Below are 23,851 nucleotides of genomic sequence, written 5' to 3' on the forward strand. Positions count from 1 at the left end.
ATTGATGGAACTGGGGATCTCCACCATTTCAGAGCAAGCCAGTCTGCTGGGGTATTGAGGCTGTAGCTGTTTTTCACATTGCAAAATCTCTAGGAAAGTGCTGTGTATTTCTCAGAGATGCAGCAGAATTGTCTTAGCTTTGAAAACAGAGCTTGTTACTTATTTGCATGCTTTGCCAACTGTGTCCCTCAGTTAATGAACACAGAGAGAAAATGGAATTTCTTGTTTCAGCAGATGTTTGCCCTGCCTCTCCAGGAACACAGAGCGTAATGAAGCTGTGAAAGCTCCTTACAGCTCTCCATGCAGTGTAGCACCATTTTCTGGTTTGCACACCAGCAGCAGGAGGGATTTCTGGCCTCAATTTGAAATAACAACATTACTTGCCTTGCTTACAGACACTGCCATCCTGCCTGGTGTGCTTTAGTCTCTATAACAGAACAATTGGTTCCCGACAAACTTGCTACAAGAGCATGGGTTCAAATTGAACAATGTAAAAAACACAGTGGGCTGACTCTAAATGGTATATAAGATTTGCTAGAACTCTCTGTATCACTAAGAATAAGAATTGTCTCAAACAAATAGGATTTTATTTTAAAGAATCTTAAAATTGTTGCGAATCCCTTCTTGATGCTCTTCTTAATAGCAAAAATAGATCTTCTTTCTACTGGGTGTTGTTTGGAACTTCATATTCTAATAATTACTAAAGCTATTCTTCATTTTACAAATAAGATCTTGATAGAACTCATGCTAATGAGAGTTTTGGAAATTTAGTAAATTTATTAGCTGTTGCTGTGTTCTGTAGTTGGGTACATTGTTCATGGCTCTGGCTTCTTCATGGCATAACACAAATTTAAAATAGCTTTCTGGTTTTATGCCTTGTACATATTTAGCAATGAAGAACTTTTCAGTAAAATCTTGCCAGTTTGTGAATGGCTACAGAATTGGCTATTAACATGAATCACATAATTTGGAGGATTTTTCTCCAAGCAAGACCCTGTTATTAGGAGGAAAGTAATTTCTAAGTAGAACTAATCACCTGAAAGATTAATTAGTTGGGCACTTTGTTCTTTCAAAGTGAAGAAGAATGATGGATAGTAGAGTTGAGATGTTGCATTTAAAGGCAATGCAAAATAGAAATTGTTCTCATGGCAGGATTTAAGTTCCAGGTAAAAGAGATTCTGCTAATATAATGATTTCTTCATTCTCCTAACTGTGTATTGTTCATATTTACTTTCTTTTAAGAAAAAGTGCACATGGTCTTGACGTGAATATAATTTCACATTCATATTACTTCTTTCTCTCACTATCTCATCAAAGCAAACATCCCTGTGCTCAAATCTAACATAAATATCCCAGTTTAATTCTTTCGAGTATTCGAATTTTATAATTGAGCATCATGGTTGAGATTTGATTTCCCTGGTAATGCCATCTTTTCTGCAGCATGCTGCAAGCCATAGCAGAATTGCCTTAAAACTTGGTCAGATGGTGTTAACTGGGCTACAGCTTAACGTTCCCAAAAATTACAACAATCAAGCCACATTTTAAGAAGATGTTGGTCAAAGTAATTTGTATTAGTCCACAGATGTAAGCTCTGCTGCCCAACCAGATCCATTTTTGCATTATTCTGTGCTTGATTTAGCCTGAACAGCTCTGTCAAACCCTGTATTATTCATGAAATGCATTTGTTTGGTTCCCTGCCTACTCCCTCAGTCCATTTGTGCACCAGGCACTGTCTGCTGTGTGCAGTCCCCGTTGATGCATCGTGCAGCAATCCCTGCTGTTCACATGCCTGCTTGTCTGCTGAGCAGCTGTGCCTGGTCCAGGCAGAGCATCTCTGGAGTGCAGCAGCTGTGGAATACGTGCTCCTTCCTTGGGCCCCAGGTGCCTGTGAGCTGTGTGACAGCGGATGCTCTGCAAGGCGCGGTCCCATCCTGTCCCCAGGACCAGCAAGTCACGCCTTCGAGCAAGGACGCGAGAGCTTGTTCCAAGGAGCAGCACTCTGGGGGTCATTGGAGTTCAGAGAACTCACTGCTGCTTTTAGATCTGCCTAAGTGGGGGTTTTGGATGTGCTCCAGTGACAGAACTGACTCTCATCCCTGTCCCCCTTGCACTCCCCAAATTCTTTCACTTGCTTTGCTGGTCATTACTTTCATCACAATCACTAGATACTGTGCCATCCTGCAGGGCTGTATCTTTACTGAAATTCAGAGCATCTGGTGACACAATGTCATTTAAGAGTTTTTACCACATTTCCAGTGGCTTTCTTTTCCTGCCTGGATTCCCACCTTGGAGATTCCCCAAGGATGTATTTATCGGTCCATAGCCCACTTGTTGCTCTTGCATAAAGCTGCAGAGAAACAGGGCTGCAGGCTTTGTTTTGGTACAGCCTGAAATTCAGGCACAGTATTTGTTTATTGAATGCTTGGTTATATATGAAGTGAAATGCATAAAATTTAGTAGAAAATGGAAATTATCTATATGTGGGAGAGAGGGAAAATTCTCTTCAGTTGCTGCAGCCATAGACCTGTTTTTTTCTCAGAAAATAGTGTCATTCATTTGCAATAGTCAAACTGGTCTTTGTAGAACTAGTTCTTGTGTTTATTAGTTCCTGTATTAGCAAGGTGACTAGTGGTTGAGGGTCTTGGTTTTGTGACTCTGATTTACAAACCAGTTATACTGATTTCCTTTCATTTCTGCTGGAGGATACCTTTTCAATGCTAAAGACAACTTAGTAAAACCCTAGAGTGGAATAATAGAAGTCCAGTATTAATTCATGCTGTTTCTCAGCAACATATTGGTTTCTAGGCTGAAGTACAAGAATTAGCAGTGGTTTGGTTTTGTTTTTATCATAGTTTAGAAGATCTGTTGCCAATTTACATAAAGGAGAACAAATATACCTCTGAACATCTGAAATATGTTTTTTTTTTTTTAAATATGTTTTTTCCTAATTAATACATTCAGGATTTGCAATAACAAGCAAGTTTGATCTTCACTACTGTCAACATATTGGGATTTGTTTTGTTTTGTTTTGTTTTCTTCAGAGGTGTATGGAAAACCTCCACAGGCTGTTGGTCTGAAAACTGTAGCTGATCTATAGCTGTTAAAAAGTGCTTTCTTTTATTTTTTTCAAACTTACAAGAGACAGTATGTGTACTTATATTTTTCCTTGAAAGACCAAGAGCTCTTCAGTCCAGAGAGAGAAATGTACAGAATCTGTATAAAGTAAGTGGAGAAAGTGCACATTTTCTGGCAGTAAATGTTTCTGCTCAAGTATTTGCACTGGATTATAATGAAGCTTTGGTTAAGCAGATTAAACAGACAAAAGCAGTGAAACTTCAAAGGCTGACCAAATGTGCTGAGGTTTTTATTTCCCCAGTCTGTAATGCCTGCTTTTGCCTTCCTCTCATTAGCACAGAAAAATAAGCCAGTAGAGCATAATGTGTTGTCCCTCTGTAGTGCCTGCAGCAGCTGATTCCTAACGGGGTTCTAGGGGTGAGTACTGAAGGCTTTTTCCAATGTAGCAGTAGATAATAGACCTCCAGTAAAGGGGTTTTAAGAGCAACTGCACAGCTGAGAGTTCAGCTGTTTGCAGAGCTCCTTTTAGATACCAAGATGCAAAAGCTTGCTTCCAAACACAGATTTAAGTCTGTGACTTAATCCAGTGGTTAATTAACTATTTTTACATGCTCAAAACAACAAATAAACCTCTGTGCTTTGGTAAGCTACAAGGAATAAGGTAAAGCAGTATTCACTGGGATCGTGTAACAATCCAAACTGATTTGATATTTCTAGGTTGTATTTTCCAGTATTCTCTGCAGGACAGTTAAGTGTGCAGTATCTGTTATAGTTTTTATTTTGAAGAGTGTTTCCTGCACTGTGGGATTGATTTGGGCTTCTGTCAAGGAGTTATCAGAGACCACACAGAAGTTGGACATTTAAATCAGAGGGGGAAAGTGAATATGTTTAGAATATATAAAATAATAAAACCAATTTAATTTAAAAATTAAATATGTAAAATTTCAGAAGTACAGAAATTGTGTAAGCTATGTAACAGGATCCTGTTTAGCTCATTTTACAATGTTATAGTTCATTAACTATATGAGAAGTATGAGAAGTAACAACACTGGACATAGTCGTTAAACAGCACTGGATTTATGTACACTTTGTACATCTGTGTGCTTTAGGATTAATTTTGAAAAAGTACTGTGATTCAGATCAAATGGACTAATTTTAGATCTCTGGTTATTTTGAACTGCTTGAACACCTGTGAAGTAGCAAAATCTCGTTCTGAGCAGGTAAATGGCATTTCTTTGATTTAATCACCCATCTCCACGTACGACAGAGCCTCATGGATCTCACAGTCAGGGATGCTTTCTCTGGATTTTTATGGACCCTGATGCTATAGAACAAAAGCATTTTCTAAACTCCACTTCAAATAACCTTGTTTGTCATATTGTAAAAACCTTGCCAGAAGGTGCATGAAAAGAGCCTTTTCAACAATTTTGGAAGAAAGGCTCTTTAGTTTCACTTTGAAGAAGGAATCTGTTGAGCAACAACAGAAAAGCTGACAAAGTCTCACAGCCTTTCAATATTAAATTTAATACTCTTTTCCTTCTTATTTTGCTACATGACCAAGCTCTTTATGCTAAATGCCTGAGCCACATGCCTTGTCATTCAGAAAGCAAGTAAAGTTGTAAGCTACAGGAAGTTTTGTCTATGAGTTGTTAGCTCTTCCTCACTGTTGTGCTGTAAGGTCCCAAACAACTCCTCCTAAAATGACACAAGATGGTTCTGCCTTGGTAAATCACCAATATGAGAGTGAAGAGCAGAACTGCAGGATCTCCCAGGCCACTGACTGCCCAGACTGGTGCTGAGGCACCTGAGAGAGGTGAATGTTTGTGTACCTGAGCGATTATGGAGACCTTTATAATGAACTAGAAGCTTGGTTCGGCAGCTTCCTTGCAGTTACTTGCAATGAGGGAACTTCGAGTAGTCCTCTGTAATTTTAGACAAAGTGAAGTAAATGGAGAAGCCAGATGGGAAGTAACAAGTTAAGAGACAAAGGAGCTTCAGAGACAGCTCTTGCCTCTCATGAGAAAGAGAGATGAGCTATGAAACCCTCGTTCATCGCGCTGCCGCCTGCGCAGCACGCAGGGGCTTGGCTGCTCTCGAAGCTGCTGACAGGTAGGCTGACAGGCATCTACAACTGACTTTCTTAAGTCAAAATCAGCAAGGATTTAATTCTTTCTCTAGGAAAAGTCTCATTCCTTTTTTAAAAATCAGTCTGAAAGTTCTTGTGTCATTTTTAGCTGCTGTGTCTGCAAAAATTTAATTTCACTTCCACAGCAGAAACTAAGGCAAAAAGTACAACCTTTGCTTGCAACTTGAAAAGACAGATTCATAATTCAAACTCAGAAGAGGCAACTTCTATCTGCAAGGCAAAGGTATCAGTGTCATCAAATTGTGAGTGTTTTTTAACATTTTTTGCTTCTTTAAAATTAAAAGGCTCCTTTGAATTCACTTTTTAAAATTGGTTTGCAAACAGTATAACAAGCCAACACAATTTGAAGGTCGTTTCCTTCCTCCTGTTTCACAGATACCCAAAGATTTTGTGCTTCTGCTGTCACGTGGCTTTCAATTTTAAAATGGCTCCTTCTGAGACACATCTCATTCAAAGATGCCTTAGGAAAGACTGGAACTTGATTTAAAACAGGAAAAAATTATTTGAGAAGATAGTTAATTATGAAGGGAAAGTTACTGAGGAGCACTTTCTGCATACAAAGAATGATACTAAAGCATTATTTGGAGTAAATATTATTATCTGTTTATTTCACAATTTATGCTGATTTTCTCTACTATATTGAGTCCATTTACTGCTTACTGCAGTGGGAAGGAGCAGGTGCATTTTTTGGTAGACCTTGAAACTTCAAGACCATAATCTTCCTATGTAAGGGTTTTTGCACACATTCAAGATTTAAATTTTATCCAAGTCATGGAAATTCACATCACTTCATGAGTAGATATATCTGATGTTTAAAAGTGATGTAATGAATTTAGTAGCTGAAAATAGAAGGTGAATGTTACTGTATCTGCCACACAGAAATATATAACTATATCAGTACATTTCTTCTTTTTTTCTTTTCTTTTTTTTTTGTTTTGTTTCATTTGGATTTTTTTTTGTTGGGTTTTTTTGTTGGTTTGTTGTTTTTGTTTTGCTTTGGTTTTGTTTTCTTCTTTTTTTCTCCTTCTTCTTTTGTTTTCTTCTTTTTTTAGGGTCAGAAGGCTTGGATAGAGAAGACCTTTTCTAAAAGAGAATGCATCTATGTAATTGCCAACAACAAAGACGCTACCAGGTAACATTTGAAATGTTTGTTTAGGCAGAAAAGCTTGATACCAGAGAAGCTCAACTTGATTTGGGTTTAGACTTGTGAAGTTTAGTCACTGCCCCAAAGGGAGATGACAGGAGAACAAAAGCACAAGTCCTGCTTGCACTCCAATCTGCACAGAGACATGGGACATGTCACACAGAGATGAGAAGGCTGGGAGCAGGAGAGGCAGTGAGTTGTTAGTTCCTTTGCAAACCATGATGGATTCATGCTGAATTCTGAAAGCAGGGGTGCAGTAATGTGGTGCCATCCTTCACAGCTGGTATGATATTACCAATGACAATAGCAGACAGAGGGATTTGATTTCCTAGTCTAAATATTAATATTACTCCATGGGCTAGCTGCTCGTTGTGGTCCAGCTTGTGTGGATAACAGAACAGTTGATGTCATATGTGGGCTGTCACCTCTAAGTAAGAAACAGGTGGTCAGTGCTCCTGTTCCACATTCTTTCTCCTTGCTACCTAGAACAGCTTTCCAGTGCGTAACACAAGTGAAATTAATTTTTTTGTCTTTGCATATTAAAATAGACCTAAACCTGCTAATTCTGGCCTAGATGTGCATGTGAGAGGTGTTTCTGTGATTCATGTACAGCAACACTTGGGCAGTTGAAAATCTAATAATCTAATTACTGGAAGTTTTTTTGTTTTTTGGGTTTTTTTTTTTTTTTTTGAAGATACTGTAATCAAAGTCACTTCAAATTTTAACTTCCAGGTGCTGCTGTGGCCAGCTCATTAACCAACATATTCCACCTCCTCCAAGTATAACAGCTAATAAAAATGAAGAAGAAACAAAGCAAGTGGAAGCTCAGCCAGAGAAATGGTCTGTCAGTAAACACACCCAAGCATACCCAACTGATGCCTATGGAAACCTGGAATTCCAGGGAGGAGGACATTCAAATAAGGCCATGGTAAGGGCCACAGGGTACTCTCAGGTATTTATTCATCTGCTCAACAGACTCCTGAGTTTTCTTAGCAGTAAAAGTAGCAGCAATTAAAACTTCTGCAAAAATTCTCTTTGTTTTTCCTCTCTTCTGAAGAAATCAAAACTGAGATTTGTTTCTTTGTTTGAAAATTGTAAAACTCTCTCTTTAGGATGAAAGGAAGCCGTTCTTTACTCAGACAATTAACAGAACAGGTTGAGTGATAACACCACACATTGCTCTTTGCAGTACATCCGTGTGTCATATGACACTAAACCAGATTCTCTGCTGCATCTCATGGTGAAAGACTGGCAACTGGAACTGCCCAAACTCTTAATCTCTGTCCATGGAGGCCTTCAGAACTTTGAAATGCAACCAAAATTAAAGCAAGTGTTTGGAAAAGGTCTGATAAAGGCTGCCATGACCACAGGAGCTTGGATTTTCACTGGTGGTGTTAGTACAGGTAAGAAATTGCCATCACTTTTAGTTTACTTAAGAATTCAGTGATGTTCATTCACTAATCTTTCCCACAGGCAGAATATTTAAGTCTACATGAATGAGTCATTACCCACTAGACCAAAAAAGGAGCATTGTAATCATTTGTGTTAATCTCCTACCCAGACCATATGATTTTCCTGGGTCAGTATTGATTTGCATTACTCGGTGTTTCCCCTGAAAACAGATTTCAGCCTTGGTTTCAGTAGCAAGGAGTCCTCCACTATTACCCTTCTTTTAGTGCATGGTTATCGTTGTTTCCTACTCCAAATTTACCAAGCTTTAGCTTTGGCACAGTTTTCTTGTACAAAGATCTTTTTAGTGTATTTCCTGCTGTCATGGTTTGTGTCCAATGAATAACATCCATCAAGATGGAAAGGGTACACATTACACTGTGGCAAGTTAGTAATGGAGTCAGTCTTGCACAGACTTCACTGAATTCAGCACAGTAATGTGAGAAGATAATGGGACTTACACACAACCATTACAAAATAAAACCATTGTTGGATTGTTGTGTGTTCTGCTGTAAAGTACCAGTACCAGTTTAGTAGTGAAAGCAACCCATAGCTCCATGAGAAGTGAGAAGAAAATTATGTTGTTTAGTGATCAATCTAAAGTGCCAAAAATGAATTAAATTAATTGTCCCTATAGGTGTCATTCGTCATGTGGGAGATGCCTTGAAAGATCATTCTTCCAAATCCAGAGGACGGATATGTGCCGTAGGAATTGCACCATGGGGCATTGTAGAAAACAAGGAAGATCTAATAGGAAGAGATGTAAGTGTTTAAGGAAAGAGCTGTGTACAAAATAGATTGTTAGTATTTCTGAAGCATTACATTTTTCCATTTCTAAAGCATGCCTAGGAGGTGAAATTTAACAATATCTTGAAAAAAAACCTGTTGTTTCAGTATATTTCTCAGGTTGTCCTATATGACCTCAAAGTAAATGTGGAATTAGTGAGGTTTCCATTGCTTTCATTAGAAAAGGCCTCTCTGTGGTGACAGTTTTATGTCCTGAGTTCAGTGTGGCACATTGAGCCTTCTATAAATCATGTAATGGCGTTTTATGTGTGCAAGGCTGGCATTTGTTATAGATGGGTACTCTGGAATGGCATGTGAATTACTAGGAACTCCAAATGAGAATGTATTTTCTAATGGACTAAGAGGATTATGTAACAGCACAGTGTGTGAACAAGGAGAGCACGGTAATGAGCTTAGGGGAACATGCAGAGGAGTGCACAATCTGTCATCCTCCAAAGAAAACAGTTCTGTCAGGAGTACAGATTTGAAATGTAAAAGCAAACTCCATTTCTAATTCTCCTCTGGTTTTGGTTATCAAGGTTTAGTTGGTTTGTTTCCTCAGAAGATGCTGAGTGTGCCTCTGTTGGGGGAGGTGTGGCATTTTCCTACTTGATTCTTAGTTCTAACCTATGTGCATCTCTCCTCTTGACACACAGGTAACACGAGTTTACCAAACAATGTCAAACCCTCTAAGTAAACTCTCTGTGCTCAACAGTTCCCACACTCACTTCATTCTGGCAGACAATGGCACATTAGGTAAATATGGAGCTGAAGTAAAATTACGGCGTCAGTTGGAAAAACATATTTCCCTCCAGAAAATTAACACACGTGAGTACAAGTGGGGCAAACTGTAACCATAATGTCTTGGAAGGGGGGAAGGAGGGCTTGAAGTATGAAAGTATGGAAATTAAAGGCTTCTTCCATCTCTTTCCAGTGGCAATGTGGTCAGGACTGTGTGATTGGACTAGAACATGTGCTGTCTGATAAGTGGTGAAAGATCCCACATCGAACCAGGCAGAAAAAACATAGAGTAAGGATTGCATGAAAGGATGAAGAAAAATTGACAACTAATAGTGAGGAGAAGCTTCAAAGCAGTGAGAATCTAAGGAAAAGGAAACGCAAAGAATTTATGCACTTCTAGGCTAGAATTCATAAGCATTAGTAACACCCAGAATTAGGGTGTTTTTTACAGAATTTTTCACAGGATTTTTTCCTGATCACAGTAATCCTGCAAAACTTAGTGATATCTGATTCTTAATGTTTACACAAGCATTTTATTTTCTCTTTTATCTATGGATTTGTTTAATTTGAAATATCACACTCAAAATTCTTTGGTCTTAGTGATAAATTTAGTAGGCATTTTGATTTTTAATGACAATTAAGGCATTTCCCCTTAATGCTTTCATATTTAGAGTTTTGTGCAGTTTTAAAATTTCTTCCAGTTATTATGGCCTCACTAAAATAATTTTCTAGAACTTTTCTCATAGTTACTTAGAAAAAAATTATTTTAAAAGACATATTTTCATTAACATGTAAAAAATATTTTTTTAAAGGTGAAATAAAAAATATATAAATTATTTAAAAATAACCCCCCAACCCTAGTTAAAAATGGTCACAAAATGTTAATAGTCTTTGAATTCACACATGAGTTAAGAACTACTGGGGAATCGACATCAGTTCTACCAGTTGCTTTTCTTACCTCTTACTGTAAACTGTGTAGGCCTGTAAAAATAAGAGAAAAGGAACATCCAGAACGGCAATTGCATTGAACTCTACAGAAGTTTCTTATGGGGTCTAAGTGCTCTTGCAGGTAGATCAGAAAAATCAAGTGGAGTGCTAGGTAAAGCCAAAAGGCACAATTAGAGATCAGCCATGAGGTATCCAAATGTTCTGGGAAGTCTCAAAGTACTGCCCTGGGCCTGTGGTGAGCCTAAGGCACAGCTCAGGAAAATGCTGCCCCTTTGAGCATGGAGGCAGTGCCAGCTACTGCTGCCTGCAGATGGAAACAGCTCAGCCTGCTTTTGTCATTTTTGTCTTCTGTAGAAGTGCTGGCAGAGCTGAAGGTTGTAAAAGGGAGCATTGGCCTGGAAGATCAGGAATTCAGGGCCCAGAGACAAGATGCTCTGTGTCATTTCTTGTAATTTTTAATGCCACTGGGGCTTGGGGATATCGATTCTGATTTAGGTAGAATTTGATAATTTTTGTCATGAGAAGGGCAAAGTTGGGAATACACATAGAAATCTGTTCTGTGAAGGGCTGAAGTACACCTGCTAGTTACAACATACAGGGAGTTGTTTTGTTTCTTCTTAATCACTCCAAGCACAGGCACCTCTGCGGGAAATCTCGGGAGGAATCACTAAAGATTTCATGGACACACAGGCCGTGCCATGCTCTGACTCCTCCTTATCAGAGCTGGGGTATACTGACAGGAGGATGTCAGGAAGCTTCTACTGTTACTGTGCATGATGTTCCTGTTCTTCAGAGAGGAATCAAGGTTGAAAAGATGAATTTTTTCATGTGTTCTCAGCCAAACAAAAAAGTGTACCTTTATAAAGCACTGGTCATTTCACAGAGTAAGAACTGAGTTCAAATGCTTATGAGAGTGGAATTAGTCAGCATTCAGGTAATGTTTTGTCCTTCATTTCCCTAAGTTTTTTGTGACCAAGGCTACTGAGACCATGTGACCTGTGGGCTTCCCTTTGTCATCCTATGCCTGGAGATCACAGTGAGGCAGGGACAGCAAAGGGATGCTCAGCTGTCGTCTCTTCCATCGGCCAACCATTTCAGCCTCATGATAAAAACACTGGTTTCATTTTTTTATCTTAGGAATAAGCATAGGTATGTCACCTTACTGAAGACTTCCATAGGTAACCAATGAAAAGGTAAAGCATCAAAGACTGGGAGCCACCCGAGTAACAGTGAAGCTGATGAAACAAAAGGACAGTCATGTTAGCTGCTTTATCTGTGCCTGCTGTCTGTCGAGAGAGAGGTTACAAAGATCCAAAACTGAGTGGATAAGTTATCAATATGGAGCTGATGCAAAAGCAAGGGCAGAGAGACATCTTATTCTTTTCCTTTTGGCCTTGGGAAAAGCATATGGATGTTTTTGCTCTCATTGTCTGCAAAATGGCCATCATTTTTCCTAAGAGCTCTGGTTGGAAGTGTTACTCTAACACAGAAATTACATTCACTTACCTCAATTTCTTAGACTAAGTTTCAGTTACACTCCTTTTTTCCTTGTTCTTCTGGTTTTTGCAGGACTGGGGCAAGGTGTTCCTGTAGTTGGGCTCATAGTGGAAGGAGGTCCCAATGTGATCTCCATTGTCCTGGAGTGTCTGCGGGAAGATCCCCCTCTCCCAGTTGTGATCTGTGATGGCAGCGGGCGAGCGTCCGACATTCTGTCATTTGCACACAAGTATTCAGAAGAAGGAGGGTAAGGTTTCAAGATCTTCAAAAAAGCTGTGTAGGATTACATGTCTTGCTTTCATAGAGCTTCTTTTAAAAAAAACCCCTCAAGGATAAAATGCTGCTAAGAGAGGCATTCTGCTGTCAGTCAGCTTTTGTTGCCCGTTTGGTCTTAAACCTGAAGTTAATGAGCAGAAGTTGTTACCACTTTGAATTCATGTTATGGTCATTTGAAATTAGCTTGCTCTCAGTACAGCACACTGTTGTACAAGCTCCATCAGGGTTTGCTGCACTATACTTGGTGTTGGGTTAGGCATGGTAGAAGCAAGGACAGGTTCCCAGAAGTAACTCTTTACTTCAGGCCAGGGCTGAGGTTAGTTAGTGCATGGATTTGCAAAAATTTTACTGCCCAATACTGCTGTGTTGCTTGAATGAACTTCACTGTCCAAGAGTGCCAGACCAGCTGTGGAAATTTCAGGCTTCCTTCATTCTCTTGCTTTTGCCTTCCAGCCAAACGCCTCGTATATTGTCTTAATTAACTGTCTTGTGCTGAAGATAGAACCTATTTCCTTGATTGAAGTTGAAGCTTAGCTTGCATTAAATATTAAGCAGACAACTAGTGTTACAAGCAGTGTGGATATTATTTGCTGAATTAGAAGAGCAGCTCTTATGCTAGATTTTGTTGGTGCTTAAACACAGCACATATTTAATTGCATCAACAGTATTTATGATTCAGCAACTTTTCTTTCTGTCTAACAAGCTTCCTTAGTTTAGATCAAATTTTGCTTGCCTTTTTTTTCCTTTCTTATTCATTCTTCCTATCAGCTCATAGATAATTGAAAGAGCTTCTCAGGATCAGTCTCTCTGAGATGTGCTCACTGCATGACTTTCCCTCCCAGTGACAGTGCATACGATGCAGTGTCCAATTCTCTTCTCCAATAATTATGATAAATGTGTTCATCTAGTAAGGCAGATCTATAATGAGAATTTTTTGCCAGTCCAATCGTTTTCTCACAGTGAACTTTGAATTTTGCTGCATCTCTCAGGCACCTGCTGGTAATGTTTACCATAATCTGAAAATACATGTGTTTCATTGAAAAATGGATGAAGATTGAAGGGCTGTTTTGTATTGCTTTGGGAGATCAAACATTTCTGACCTTTCTAGAATGTTTTCAATCTAATTTCTTTAATTAACTTTTGGATTGTTCATTTGTTTCTCAGTTGGGTATTATGAGGTTTCAGACCCATTAGCAAGTTCAGTCCTCTGTTTAAAACCATAACCAAGGTAACATATCAGAAATGTGAAGTATTTTGGGGGTTTTAGCTATATGCAAAGGGACTTGGAACATTTAGAGGCAAAGGTAGGGGTCCTGTAAGGCCTAGAGATAAAATCCTGAAGACTGAACTTGTTAACAGAAGTAGATCTATGATATGTAAGAGGAATACCTGGAAATTATAGTTTCTTAAACAGCAGACCTTCTGAATATATATTAATTCTGGCAATGTCTTCTTTTATGTCTCATTGTTCATTTAGGATAATAAATGAATCCCTTAGGGACCAGCTTCTAGTTACCATCCAGAAAACCTTCAACTACAACAGGAATCAAGCTCATCAGCTGTTCATCATTCTTATGGAGTGCATGAAAAAAAAAGAACTGGTAAGTATCCTAAAAGTAGTTTCACAAAGGTAATTTCTGTGACCAAACTTTATGGAGTGCTTTTATCCCAGAGTTATAGTTTAAACTTTTTTACCCCCATATAGCTGCATTAAATGTACACATTCATTCCTAAGCATAGACCAAGAAGGAATTACATCTTCTGGAAAGCCCCCAAACCAGATATCAGATTCTTCTCCTGTCTAAATTGATAGGAATCTTTTTCCACAGACTTCAGCAAGGCAGAGTAAGACACCGAGAGAAATGCATTAAACCCAGGATCCAATGCCAAAAGTGGAGGAAAGATAATTGAAGAAAGGGTTCCGAGGAGCAAAAGCATTCAGAGTGCATTAACATAGTTTTTGTTTTCTGACATAGTTTCTCTTTAACAGCCTTTCATTCCGGGAAAAAGGACTTGTCAGGCCTTTCAAAAGACACTGAAACATTTTGTTCCTGAAGATCCCACCCTTTCTTGCTCCTGGTTTGCCGCAGGTCCGCAGTGCTGTACCACTCACTCGGGTTCCTGCCCGTCTCCCACAGTCCAGCTGCAGAGAAAAGTGTGCTCAGGAAAAGAAAATCCTTGACACTCACATCTGTGATCTGGAAGCAGTGTATTGAAACTGCACTCACCATGTCTTTGCAGGCAGAATGAACCCCCGAGTGTTTGCCTTTGAGTAATCGTTTCAGTGAATTTTGGTAAATATGATGCCAAGATGAGTTCCATACATACACCTTCACTGGATGTAAAGCTGGTAGTAAACATGACTCTGATAAGCTGACTGAAAGGGAATCAGTCCTCCTAAAAAAATTGGAGAAAAAATTGAGGGAGAAGAGCCCACCGCTGCTTTAGTCAGACTGTTTGGAATTTAAAATGTGCGTCAGAGCAGGCCTGGTTTACTCAGCAAAATTCAGACAGTGTGCAGCCTAAGCAGACTTATGGTTATGGTTTTCTGTTGATAGTTTTGTCTGTTCTTGTTAATTAGTAATATTTTTTCCTGTAGGTCTTCTTTCTCTAATGGCATATATCCTTGCATTCCTGCAAAATATATTCTAACTGTTGAGAAATTGCTGTTCTCAGTAGTTAAGGTGAATAGTTGCTTTTGTAAAATGAAGAATTTGGGGGTTTTTTGGTCTGTATTTGGTATTAATTTTGTTAACATAGAATGTTTGGTTATTCTGCTTTTTAATTATTAGTCTTCTAATATGGGATTAAATGGCTAAGCTTTACATTAATTACTATTTTAAAATAATTGAATTGCAGTGGACTCAATTAAGCAAATGTGATTAGAAATAATTGCTTTTTTCACTTGGTTCTCCCTTTTTGATTGCCATATGTAACACATCCTGCAGCTAAAATGTATCTGAGTGTTATCATCAATAAAATAGATGCAATTATAATTAGCTTGGGTAACTAGCATTTCCATTTCCATTACTACTGGGAAATAATAGAACCATCAGAAAACAATCAGTTTTGCATGGCAGTTTTGTCACCACTTTTTAGAATTCATGGGTTTAGTGAAGATTTTTCATCAAATTTGTAGTGTTCACTGATGCAGGGTGCTTTAGGATAACTTAATAGAAATAATTTAATTGAACACTTCTATGAAAATTAAATTTCCAAGAAAAATTTAGTGGAACTCTTTAAGTTGTAGAAAAGGATAAAGCTGCACCATTCTGCTCTATTTTCTACCCACGTTTAGTGTCTCTCTTTCCTGTTGTAATTTTGTGTGGTTTGTTTTGTGCTGCCCTTTAGATCACTGTGTTCCGCATGGGCTCGGAAGGGCAGCATGACATCGAGATGTCCATCCTAACTGCTCTCCTCAAAGGTGGGTTTTCCAGGCACTCAGGAAGGCTGCACAGCAGCATCCCAAGAGGACATTCCTGTGCACTGTCTGATGTTCACTCCGTGTTTAAGTCTTTGAGTTCTTTACTTGGATTCTAACAAGTACCTGAATGTGTTTGGTTAATGTTCAGATTAGCACGAAGCATAAAATCTAGATTGAAAGTTTTGTATGCCTTTCCTCCTCTAAAAGCATGGGATGGGGGTGCTGCAACAACTGTACTGCTGATATTGCAGCTCATCGTATTGCAGTTTTAATATGCATTAATAAAGTTAGGGAAAAAAAGTGGGAAGATGAAAGGCTGTCTGGATTTTTTCCAGATTGTGCCATTTAAACCTTAGAGCAATAGGATTAATTCCATATTTAATTGGGGTTTGTTGTGTTTGCTGAAACATCAGTTTTCTGTCTGTGGGTATACAGTGGTTATCTACAGGCTCTGATACAGGCTCTATATGGGATCTCTGGAGTCCCCAAAGCTAAGGAATAAAAAGGGGAATTTTTACATTTTTATGTACAGCATCAGCCAGCAGAGCTGAGAGGGGTCTTTAACAAGAATTGAATGTCTGTCTTTAGCATCAGAATAAAATTCAACATGGAAGCTTAAAAAAAAAAGGGGGGGAGACAGTGTCATTAATCCTTTGGAAATTAGGATTATGAGGTTAAATGGAAGATGCTGTAAAGTGATTGGTTGAATACACTGCTTTGTGTCAGAATTATTCTAATGGCAGTATGATATGGAGCCAGGCTTGCAGTTTTCTAGCTATTGCAGAAGGTTGCCAGTCTTGTTTCATCATGTGTGAAATATGAAACATCTGTGTGTTTCTCTTTAGGTACCAATGCATCTGCTCCAGACCAGCTCAGCCTGGCTTTGGCCTGGAACCGTGTAGATATTGCACGCAGCCAAATCTTCGTCTTTGGACACCACTGGCCAGTAAGACAAAGTTTTCTTTGTAATTTTTTTTGTCAGCAGTTTAAGTTGGGTAATATTTACAGCTTGGATTTTGATGCTGCACTAGCAGCAGTGGTGAAACACTGCAGTTCACCTGTGTAACTAAAATCCTCTATTTAAGCTATTTTCATGTCTCACTGTATTGATGCTTTTTGCTTAACTGTGTGAATCAACTGATGCTGAATTACTCCAAAGAGTCATGAGGAGAGCAGCCTGAAAGAGGCTGTAAGAATGAAGGGAAAGAATTTTGGTGAGTTTTTTGCTTAGATGTCTTTCTTGTAGCTATGCAATAAAATGACACTCTAAGGAATACCATTCATGTGCATGGTGTGATAGTGGAGAGACTTATTTCATTTGGAAGCCTGTATCATGAAATTCAAACACATGTTGCTGCATATGCAGTTTTATTCCTTCACTTCTAGCAATGTGATGATTTCAATATTCAAGGTTCATTAAAATGCTTTTACAGAGAGGATTTAATAATCCTAAAGATCATAATCTCCATATATACTCCACAGAGTATAACTACTACTATTAAATATTTAACTGGGTGGAATGTCCCAGTCTCCATGTTATCATGGTTAGATTCAGAGATCCCATCAAGAACTGAAGCCTGTTACTGCTTTGGCCTGGTTCATACTTCTCCTGCACTGCAGTTTGTGGAAGCAGTATCAGCCAGCTGGGATTCACTGTCATTCCAGGTTCATAGAAATTGCTTTCAGACCAGCCTGAGCTACCCCTTGGCAGTTGCAATTTTGTCCTGGCTTTAGAATGGATTTGTGGTAGCTGGGCAGAGGAGAATTTTTTAGGATTACTAAAACCCCAGGAAAGAAGCCTTGTTAAAGGCTTGGTTCTGTAGTTGTCAGTGCAGAACACAGGTAGTTATAATCCAGTTTTCTTCTCTGTGGAGTTTATGTAACCTAAGCATTATCTGGAGCAAGTTAAGCCTCCAAATCACAGACAAGTAGCATAGTGCATGTGTGCCTCTGTCCTGGGCAGATAGGTTGAAAAGGGGAAGAACTTTAGCTGAAGGGTAAATGTGTCTCGAGAGGAATAAAGAGAAATACAGTCTGCAGAACAGAAGTTAACCAGTGAGTGGCTCTCTCTCCTCTCCTCTCTGCTCTGCAGTATGGATGCTGTTTGGCATCACACAGCATTCTTGTTAAGCTCTTTCTGTCCATCTCTTGTTGCTACTCATTTTGACAACTACTGCTTTTAGAGAGAGTAAAGGAACTGAACTGACCCAGTCCTCTCACATGGATTTTATTTTTTGAGATAAATCCCCTCCAGTCAATCTCCTTCACTGCTTTGACTTTCAATGTTACTAAGTTAACCCTTTGTACCCTTTCAAAAGGGTAAAGGCCCTTAAACTTAGAGAAATTATCATTTTTAATTGACTCAATGTAAGAAATGGTGACTGAGGGGTGAGATTGGTGGAAGTGTACTCAATTAAATAGCTACTGTAAGATTAATTTGATTTCTAATATTTAATGCATTATAAATACAGCCTTTAGGTAGCCTTACAGCTCCTGATGGTACAGCTCCTGAGAAGGAAAAGAAATCTCCAGCACCTCAGACTAAAGCAGGCAGAGGGAAAGGAAAAGGGAAGAAAAAGGGAGGAAAAGCAAAAGAAGAACCAGAAGAAGAAACAGACCCAAGAAAACTTGAACTCCTGAACTGGGTGAGGTGAAAGTATTTGTATAAAAACTGCTGAAGATTTTTTTTTGGGTTTTTTTATTCTGAGGTACAAGGACAGAAGGAAGATACACACTTTGATTCTGTAAAATGCTCTTTTGCACATTCCCACAAGATCAGCTGCAGATTCTGCAGGAATGCTCTGTAGTATTTGAGCCAAGAATCCCTCTCTCATGCCATGTGTACCACATGCAGTCGTATTTCAACAGTATAAGTCAATACTGAGCTACAGCACATTCTTCCCTGCACTTGTCAGAAGAAAATAAGACCACCAGTGAATATCTTCCTTCTGTGAATGTGTTAGTTTAACTTGTTCTATCATGCTGAGCAAGTAAATCCCTTTTTCACATAATGTGTCAAGCATGGTATGCCTGGTTTAGTTAAAAATATTGAACAAAATAATTGAAAGCTGCATGTTGAAAGACTGAAAGCTACAGTTGTATTGCTAATCTCTATCTCTATCTCTATCTCTACTCACTTCATGTGGTTAAAATGTTACTTTCTAAATTCCTTTTTACTTACAGTGTAATTAACATATGTGGGAACTCAGTCCTAAGTAGTGAAAATGGTTGTGGTTGCTACCCAACAACTCATTTGTACTCATGTGGTCTCACCTTCTCCACCCTGCAATTCAGGTGAACTCCCTGGAGCAGGCTATGCTGGATGCACTGGTCCTGGATCGAGTGGACTTTGTGAAACTGCTTATTGAGAATGGAGTGAACATGCAGCACTTCCTGACTATTCCTCGCCTGGAGGAGCTTTATAATACTGTGAGTGAGCAGAAATAATAAAGAGCCCTGTGATATTTTGCCACTTTATTGTACATTACTTGAATCCCTACAGAAAGGTTTATAAATAATGTGTATTGATAGCTCTTGATAGAAAGGTGTTTGTCACTGCAGCCAAGTTCCTTCTTTTCACCCGTCTGGGTGTGATGGCACATGGTTGTTACCTGAAGTTCTGCTTGAGGGCCAGATCATTAGTTGTGTTTGTGTTTGCAAAACATTTGAAGAACTGAAGCTCTAATGGACCATGAATTATTTTTGTTTCAGAGACTGGGTCCACCAAATACGCTGCATTTGCTAGTCAGAGATGTGAAAAAGGTAAGCAGTGTTACATTTATGTGATTACATTGGCCATGTGAATCAACAGTAAAAACAATCATGGCATGGGGACAAGCAGGCATTTGAAATTAGATGGCAGCTGTTAAGAAAAGTTAAATGTCTCCCTGTGGCAAAAGTGACATCAGTCTAAATTGGGTGTGGCAGTGCTAGTAATTTTAAAACTAAGGAGTTAATTCAATTAAGGTCCTGTAGTGTAATATGGCATTTGAGATTTGGGTTGGTATTGTTGCCTCTCTACAAGAAGCTCCCAAAGCTGCATACAGGGGAGGAGTGGAAGAAAGGGCCTGCTAGGTTAACTGGAAGCCCCACTCATGACTGTAGAATTTGTCTCCTTTTTTTTGTTTCCTTGTGTGTTTTCCAGTTACTTTCCCCCCCCTATTTCAACTTTTACCTAGGAGAAAATCTCTTCTATTTCTCATTCATTTGTTTCCATTACATGAAAATTTGTTCATTATATGTGAATTGGGGGGGTGTCATTGTGGGATTTGTGGTATTTTCTCTCTTAGAGGTATTGAAGCTTTTATTCAGTAAAATTCAGCTACATGAAATTGCCTTTATTCATTTCTGCAAGGAAAACTCCCTGTTATTCCGGGAGGTTCAGATGTGGGGATTATGCAGTACTGTGTTATTGTATAATTCATATTCATCTGCTCCATCTAACACTTTTCTCATTCAGTGTTGGCACTATGAGGGTCACTAATGTTCTCTGCATTCTGCTGTCTGTCTCTCCTGTTTTCCATTTCATTTCCATGCTCCCTCCCTCAGCGGCAATCCCGGGGATTCAGTTGGGTTAACCTGGAGGTGATGTGCTTCCTTAGGCTGTAGTTGTTTCCTCATAGCAGCTGCTCAGTGCTGATGTAGAATCAGTCATTGCTGTAGGATGTAGCTGGGACAATGAAACACCACTTTTTTTCTGGTGGAGTCAATACAATTATCCAGCTTTAGCTGTAACTGCTGAAATTAGAGTTTGCCTTTTGCTTTTTGATTCTGGGCTGCACATTGAACATGGTCTGCATTGTAGTCTCAACTGTAGATAATATGATGAAATGTAAGTTTCTAGTAAAAAAGTATGTAAAGTATGATTATCAAAGATATTCACCATGAAATTGTCATGCTTTTATACTGGATTAATGATAATCAGTACAGAGTTTCCCAAGTTCATGAATATAACCCTTGTAAACGACATAAACTTGTATGGACACTGATGTATGAGTAAATCAAACAAAAATTTGTTCAGAAATGTAATTCTGTTAACAACAAAACCAAAAAGCTATGACCCCAAAAATTTTCACTCTGTGAATCAGCTAATTTCATACAAATGTTCAAAGACTGAACCCAGTGGCTGTAAATTCTACCCATGTGCCAATTTAATTGTGATGTATGTCAAGCCAGACAATTTAATCTGTGAAATGTTTTCTTATCCTAATTCCTTATTAAGTTGTGGGTTTTTTTGTAGGGAAATCTTCCACCAGATTATCATATCAGCCTAATAGATATTGGTCTTGTCCTGGAATATCTCATGGGTGGAGCCTATCGCTGCAACTATACTCGGAAAAGTTTTCGGACTCTTTATAATAATTTATTTGGACCGAAGAGGGTAAGGATGAGTTCATTCTGGATGTGGCCATTGTGCTGATGGTAAAAAATAAGTAATACTCTGCTCCTTTGTTTTTGTGAAACACTGAATATTAAATCCTAAAGTGAAGCTGCAAGGTAGAAGTTGAAACTCCAAGAGTGAAGTTATATAAGAAAGTAGTAAGATATCTGTGTTAAAGGATGTGAGGACATGAGTGGAGGTGAATACACTGATCTGGAGGTGAATTTCCTCCTATTCCAGTAGTTTACAATCCAAATATTCCTAACTGTGGTATGCTTAGAAGCATTTTTTTTTAAGCTTTTGTGACCCTGTGGTAATTTTAATTCTCAAAGCATTATTTATCAAATTATTCATTTAATTCTTCAGTCTGAATTAAAATCTTTCCTTTGAGTGCACGATAGTTATTTCCTAACCCATTGCATTCCTGCAAATACAATTTAAATGAAGAGTAACTAACTGCAGCATTATTTGTACAATCATTTATAGCAGTAAGTTTCATTATAAATGCTGTACATTTGTAAATAAAAATGGGTTTGCTTGGTATTGTTTGGTCTTTCAAATTTTCCTCCCATCTAACTGATTTTCTTTTCTATTTTTTAATATTCAGCCAAAAGCTCTTAAACTACTGGGGATGGAGGTAAGTCAGATTTATTTAAAATACTGGCTTTATCAAAACATTTCTTGGTACAGTTCTGTTCTTGCTCTTCGTTTTTTCATTATTACAGTGATTTACAGAAAATTTCAACTAGACAGGATATTCTGTTTTACAAACATTATATTAAATACTTCTGACCAAATTTTTTTAAGGGTTGCATATTTCAAACTGCCCAAAGCTCCACTTAATGATCTTCAGGCAGTTTTTAGCACTATTATGTAATAACATGCCTTATGGTAGAACATACTGTAGATTTAATTATTTGTGTATATACATCAATGATATTGAAAAGATAATATACAGTAATTTCACGATTATAAGCCGCACCATTTTGACTAAAATTTTGGTCCCAACCCAAAGTGCGGCTTATAATCAGGTGCGGCTTATATACGGACAAAGAACAAGAAGTTGCTGTTTTAGTTTGGAGGACAGGTGTCTGCTGAGAAAGGCAGGAACTTCTCTTTGAAATGGAGAATGTAAACCCCCTCTCTCCAAATTATTGTAATTTGGAAATCAAGGGGCTTTCAGGCAAAAATATGGGAATTAGGAATAACAGTTCTTTTCTAGGGAAATCAAAATAGAAATACAGCACTACAAAGAAACAAACTCCAAACCCTGACAAAGTCAGAGCACAACCTGGCACCCCGTCAGGCAGGGTGTTGGTAGCAGTCCCATTCCATGGTGGCTGCATCCTCCTGCAGTGACAGATGTGGCTCAGTTGGAGCAGTGCTCCTGTACAAGGTGCAGTTTCCCTCCGGAGCTCCAGTGGTGATGTGGAGAAATCCCGTTTTCCTCTGGAGTCCAGTGGAGAAAGGGGCTACCTTAGTGTCCCAAAGCCTCTGTTTTTATCTTGGTAAGAAATGTTGGGCTCTTCCCCCTGGCTGGAGCAACTTCCAATGGGATGCAGTAATTTTATCAGTCCCACAGTGGGACTCAATGGGCCATTAGCAGAAAATGACTCCCTGGAGGAAGGATGGGGTGTGAAAAGATAAAGAACAATGCCCTGCCTGGTTTCAGTGGATGGCCCATTAGCACATTATCTGCCATTGACGTAAAGATCACTGTCCCCACCCTCAACAGATGATGATAGAACAGATACCTTTTATCACACTCTGTATTGTAACGTGCGGCTTATAATCAGGTGCGGCTTATATATGGACAAAAAACCAAAAAGTTGCTGAAACCCAGAAGTGCGGCTTATACTCAGTGCGGCTTATAATCGTGAAATTACTGTAATTCAGCAGTGCTACTTATGGCACAATCTCCTTTAACCATGAAATAACAGTTTCTGTGCTTAATGATGTTTTACCATAGAGAAAGCATTTAACTTGAGTGAAAACCAAGGTGGTCAGATGCTGCCCTCCACTATAAAACATCCTTGCTACTGTGATGGCACCATGTTTTGTAAACAGTGATGCTGATCCAGAATTTTGGGTCCAGCCCCTACCTCAATTGTTTGTTTGTCTGCAGAAATGTGTAATTGAGCAAAAACTAATCTGGGATGATACCTAAAAACTCACTCTGTTGTGGAGATAATTGCTTTTGTTTCTGGAAAAAAACCAAAAACCACTGTAGACCAGGAAAGCATTGACACCAAGAGGCAGGTGCATTTCTCTAGGGATTTTATTAATGCTGTGATAGTGCTCAAGCGCAGTAGGTGTTCATTCAGCTTGTGTTGTAGGTGATGTGAACCATACCCCCTATTTCTCCAGGCAGCCCTGTTCTCAACAGAGAAAATCTGCAGAGAGCCTCTGAAAGAGGTTGTGTTTAATCTCTCTGATCAGCTTCCTATTTTCTACTGAATCAAGGCCAAAAGCTCAGCCCCTCAGAGGTGTGCAACCCTTTTTGGTCAGCATTGATCACAGTGCTTCACCAAAAACATATTTTGATCTTCCTATTTCTTTCAGTGAGAAATGTTTTATGTGGCACAAACTGAAGTGTTCTTTCCACTTGACTGCAGGTAGAGCCCTCTGCTTCTTCCAAGGGAAAGAAAAAGATAAAAGAACATTTGCATTTCTTTTGCTGAAGTGATGAGTAAATTGCTGTGACATGTGTTTGGGTATTTTTAATTTCCAGTGTTAGCAGCTTTAAAACAGGAAGTTTAGACTCACCAGCACTTTCTGTCTTATACAGGGTTTTGTTTTTATTTGATTTTCCTAGGGTGTAGAGGGCCTAATTTTTGGTGCTCCATTTGAGATTTTATGTCCTGTGCTTTAGAGATGCTAAATACTTTGTGCTATTGATGACCCCTGAACTTTCCGTAGAAGACAAAGGTCACCACTTGCAGTTCTTAAAACTGCTGAAGGAGAAGTACATGATCAGTTGCTGAG

At 38.8% G+C, this 23,851-nt stretch overlaps 1 protein-coding gene across 1 annotated transcript in view; it reads left to right on the forward strand.

Annotated features, from left to right (window-relative positions):
• Positions 1–23,851, forward strand: part of TRPM1 (transient receptor potential cation channel subfamily M member 1) — a 95,914-nt gene that overhangs the window by 50,443 nt on the left and 21,620 nt on the right. The window contains exons 3-16 of the mRNA XM_033070809.2: positions 6,274–6,353; positions 7,098–7,293; positions 7,555–7,768; positions 8,452–8,576; positions 9,257–9,428; positions 11,859–12,033; positions 13,540–13,663; positions 15,414–15,486; positions 16,332–16,432; positions 17,958–18,131; positions 18,781–18,915; positions 19,198–19,248; positions 20,726–20,866; positions 21,474–21,503. Coding sequence (XP_032926700.1) covers positions 6,274–6,353; positions 7,098–7,293; positions 7,555–7,768; positions 8,452–8,576; positions 9,257–9,428; positions 11,859–12,033; positions 13,540–13,663; positions 15,414–15,486; positions 16,332–16,432; positions 17,958–18,131; positions 18,781–18,915; positions 19,198–19,248; positions 20,726–20,866; positions 21,474–21,503 — 1,791 coding nt within the window. The remainder of the gene's footprint in view (positions 1–6,273; positions 6,354–7,097; positions 7,294–7,554; positions 7,769–8,451; positions 8,577–9,256; positions 9,429–11,858; positions 12,034–13,539; positions 13,664–15,413; positions 15,487–16,331; positions 16,433–17,957; positions 18,132–18,780; positions 18,916–19,197; positions 19,249–20,725; positions 20,867–21,473; positions 21,504–23,851) is intronic.

Source organism: Catharus ustulatus, chromosome 12 (genome assembly GCF_009819885.2).
Source record: "Catharus ustulatus isolate bCatUst1 chromosome 12, bCatUst1.pri.v2, whole genome shotgun sequence".
In the NCBI taxonomy this organism is placed as follows: Eukaryota; Metazoa; Chordata; class Aves; order Passeriformes; family Turdidae; genus Catharus; species Catharus ustulatus.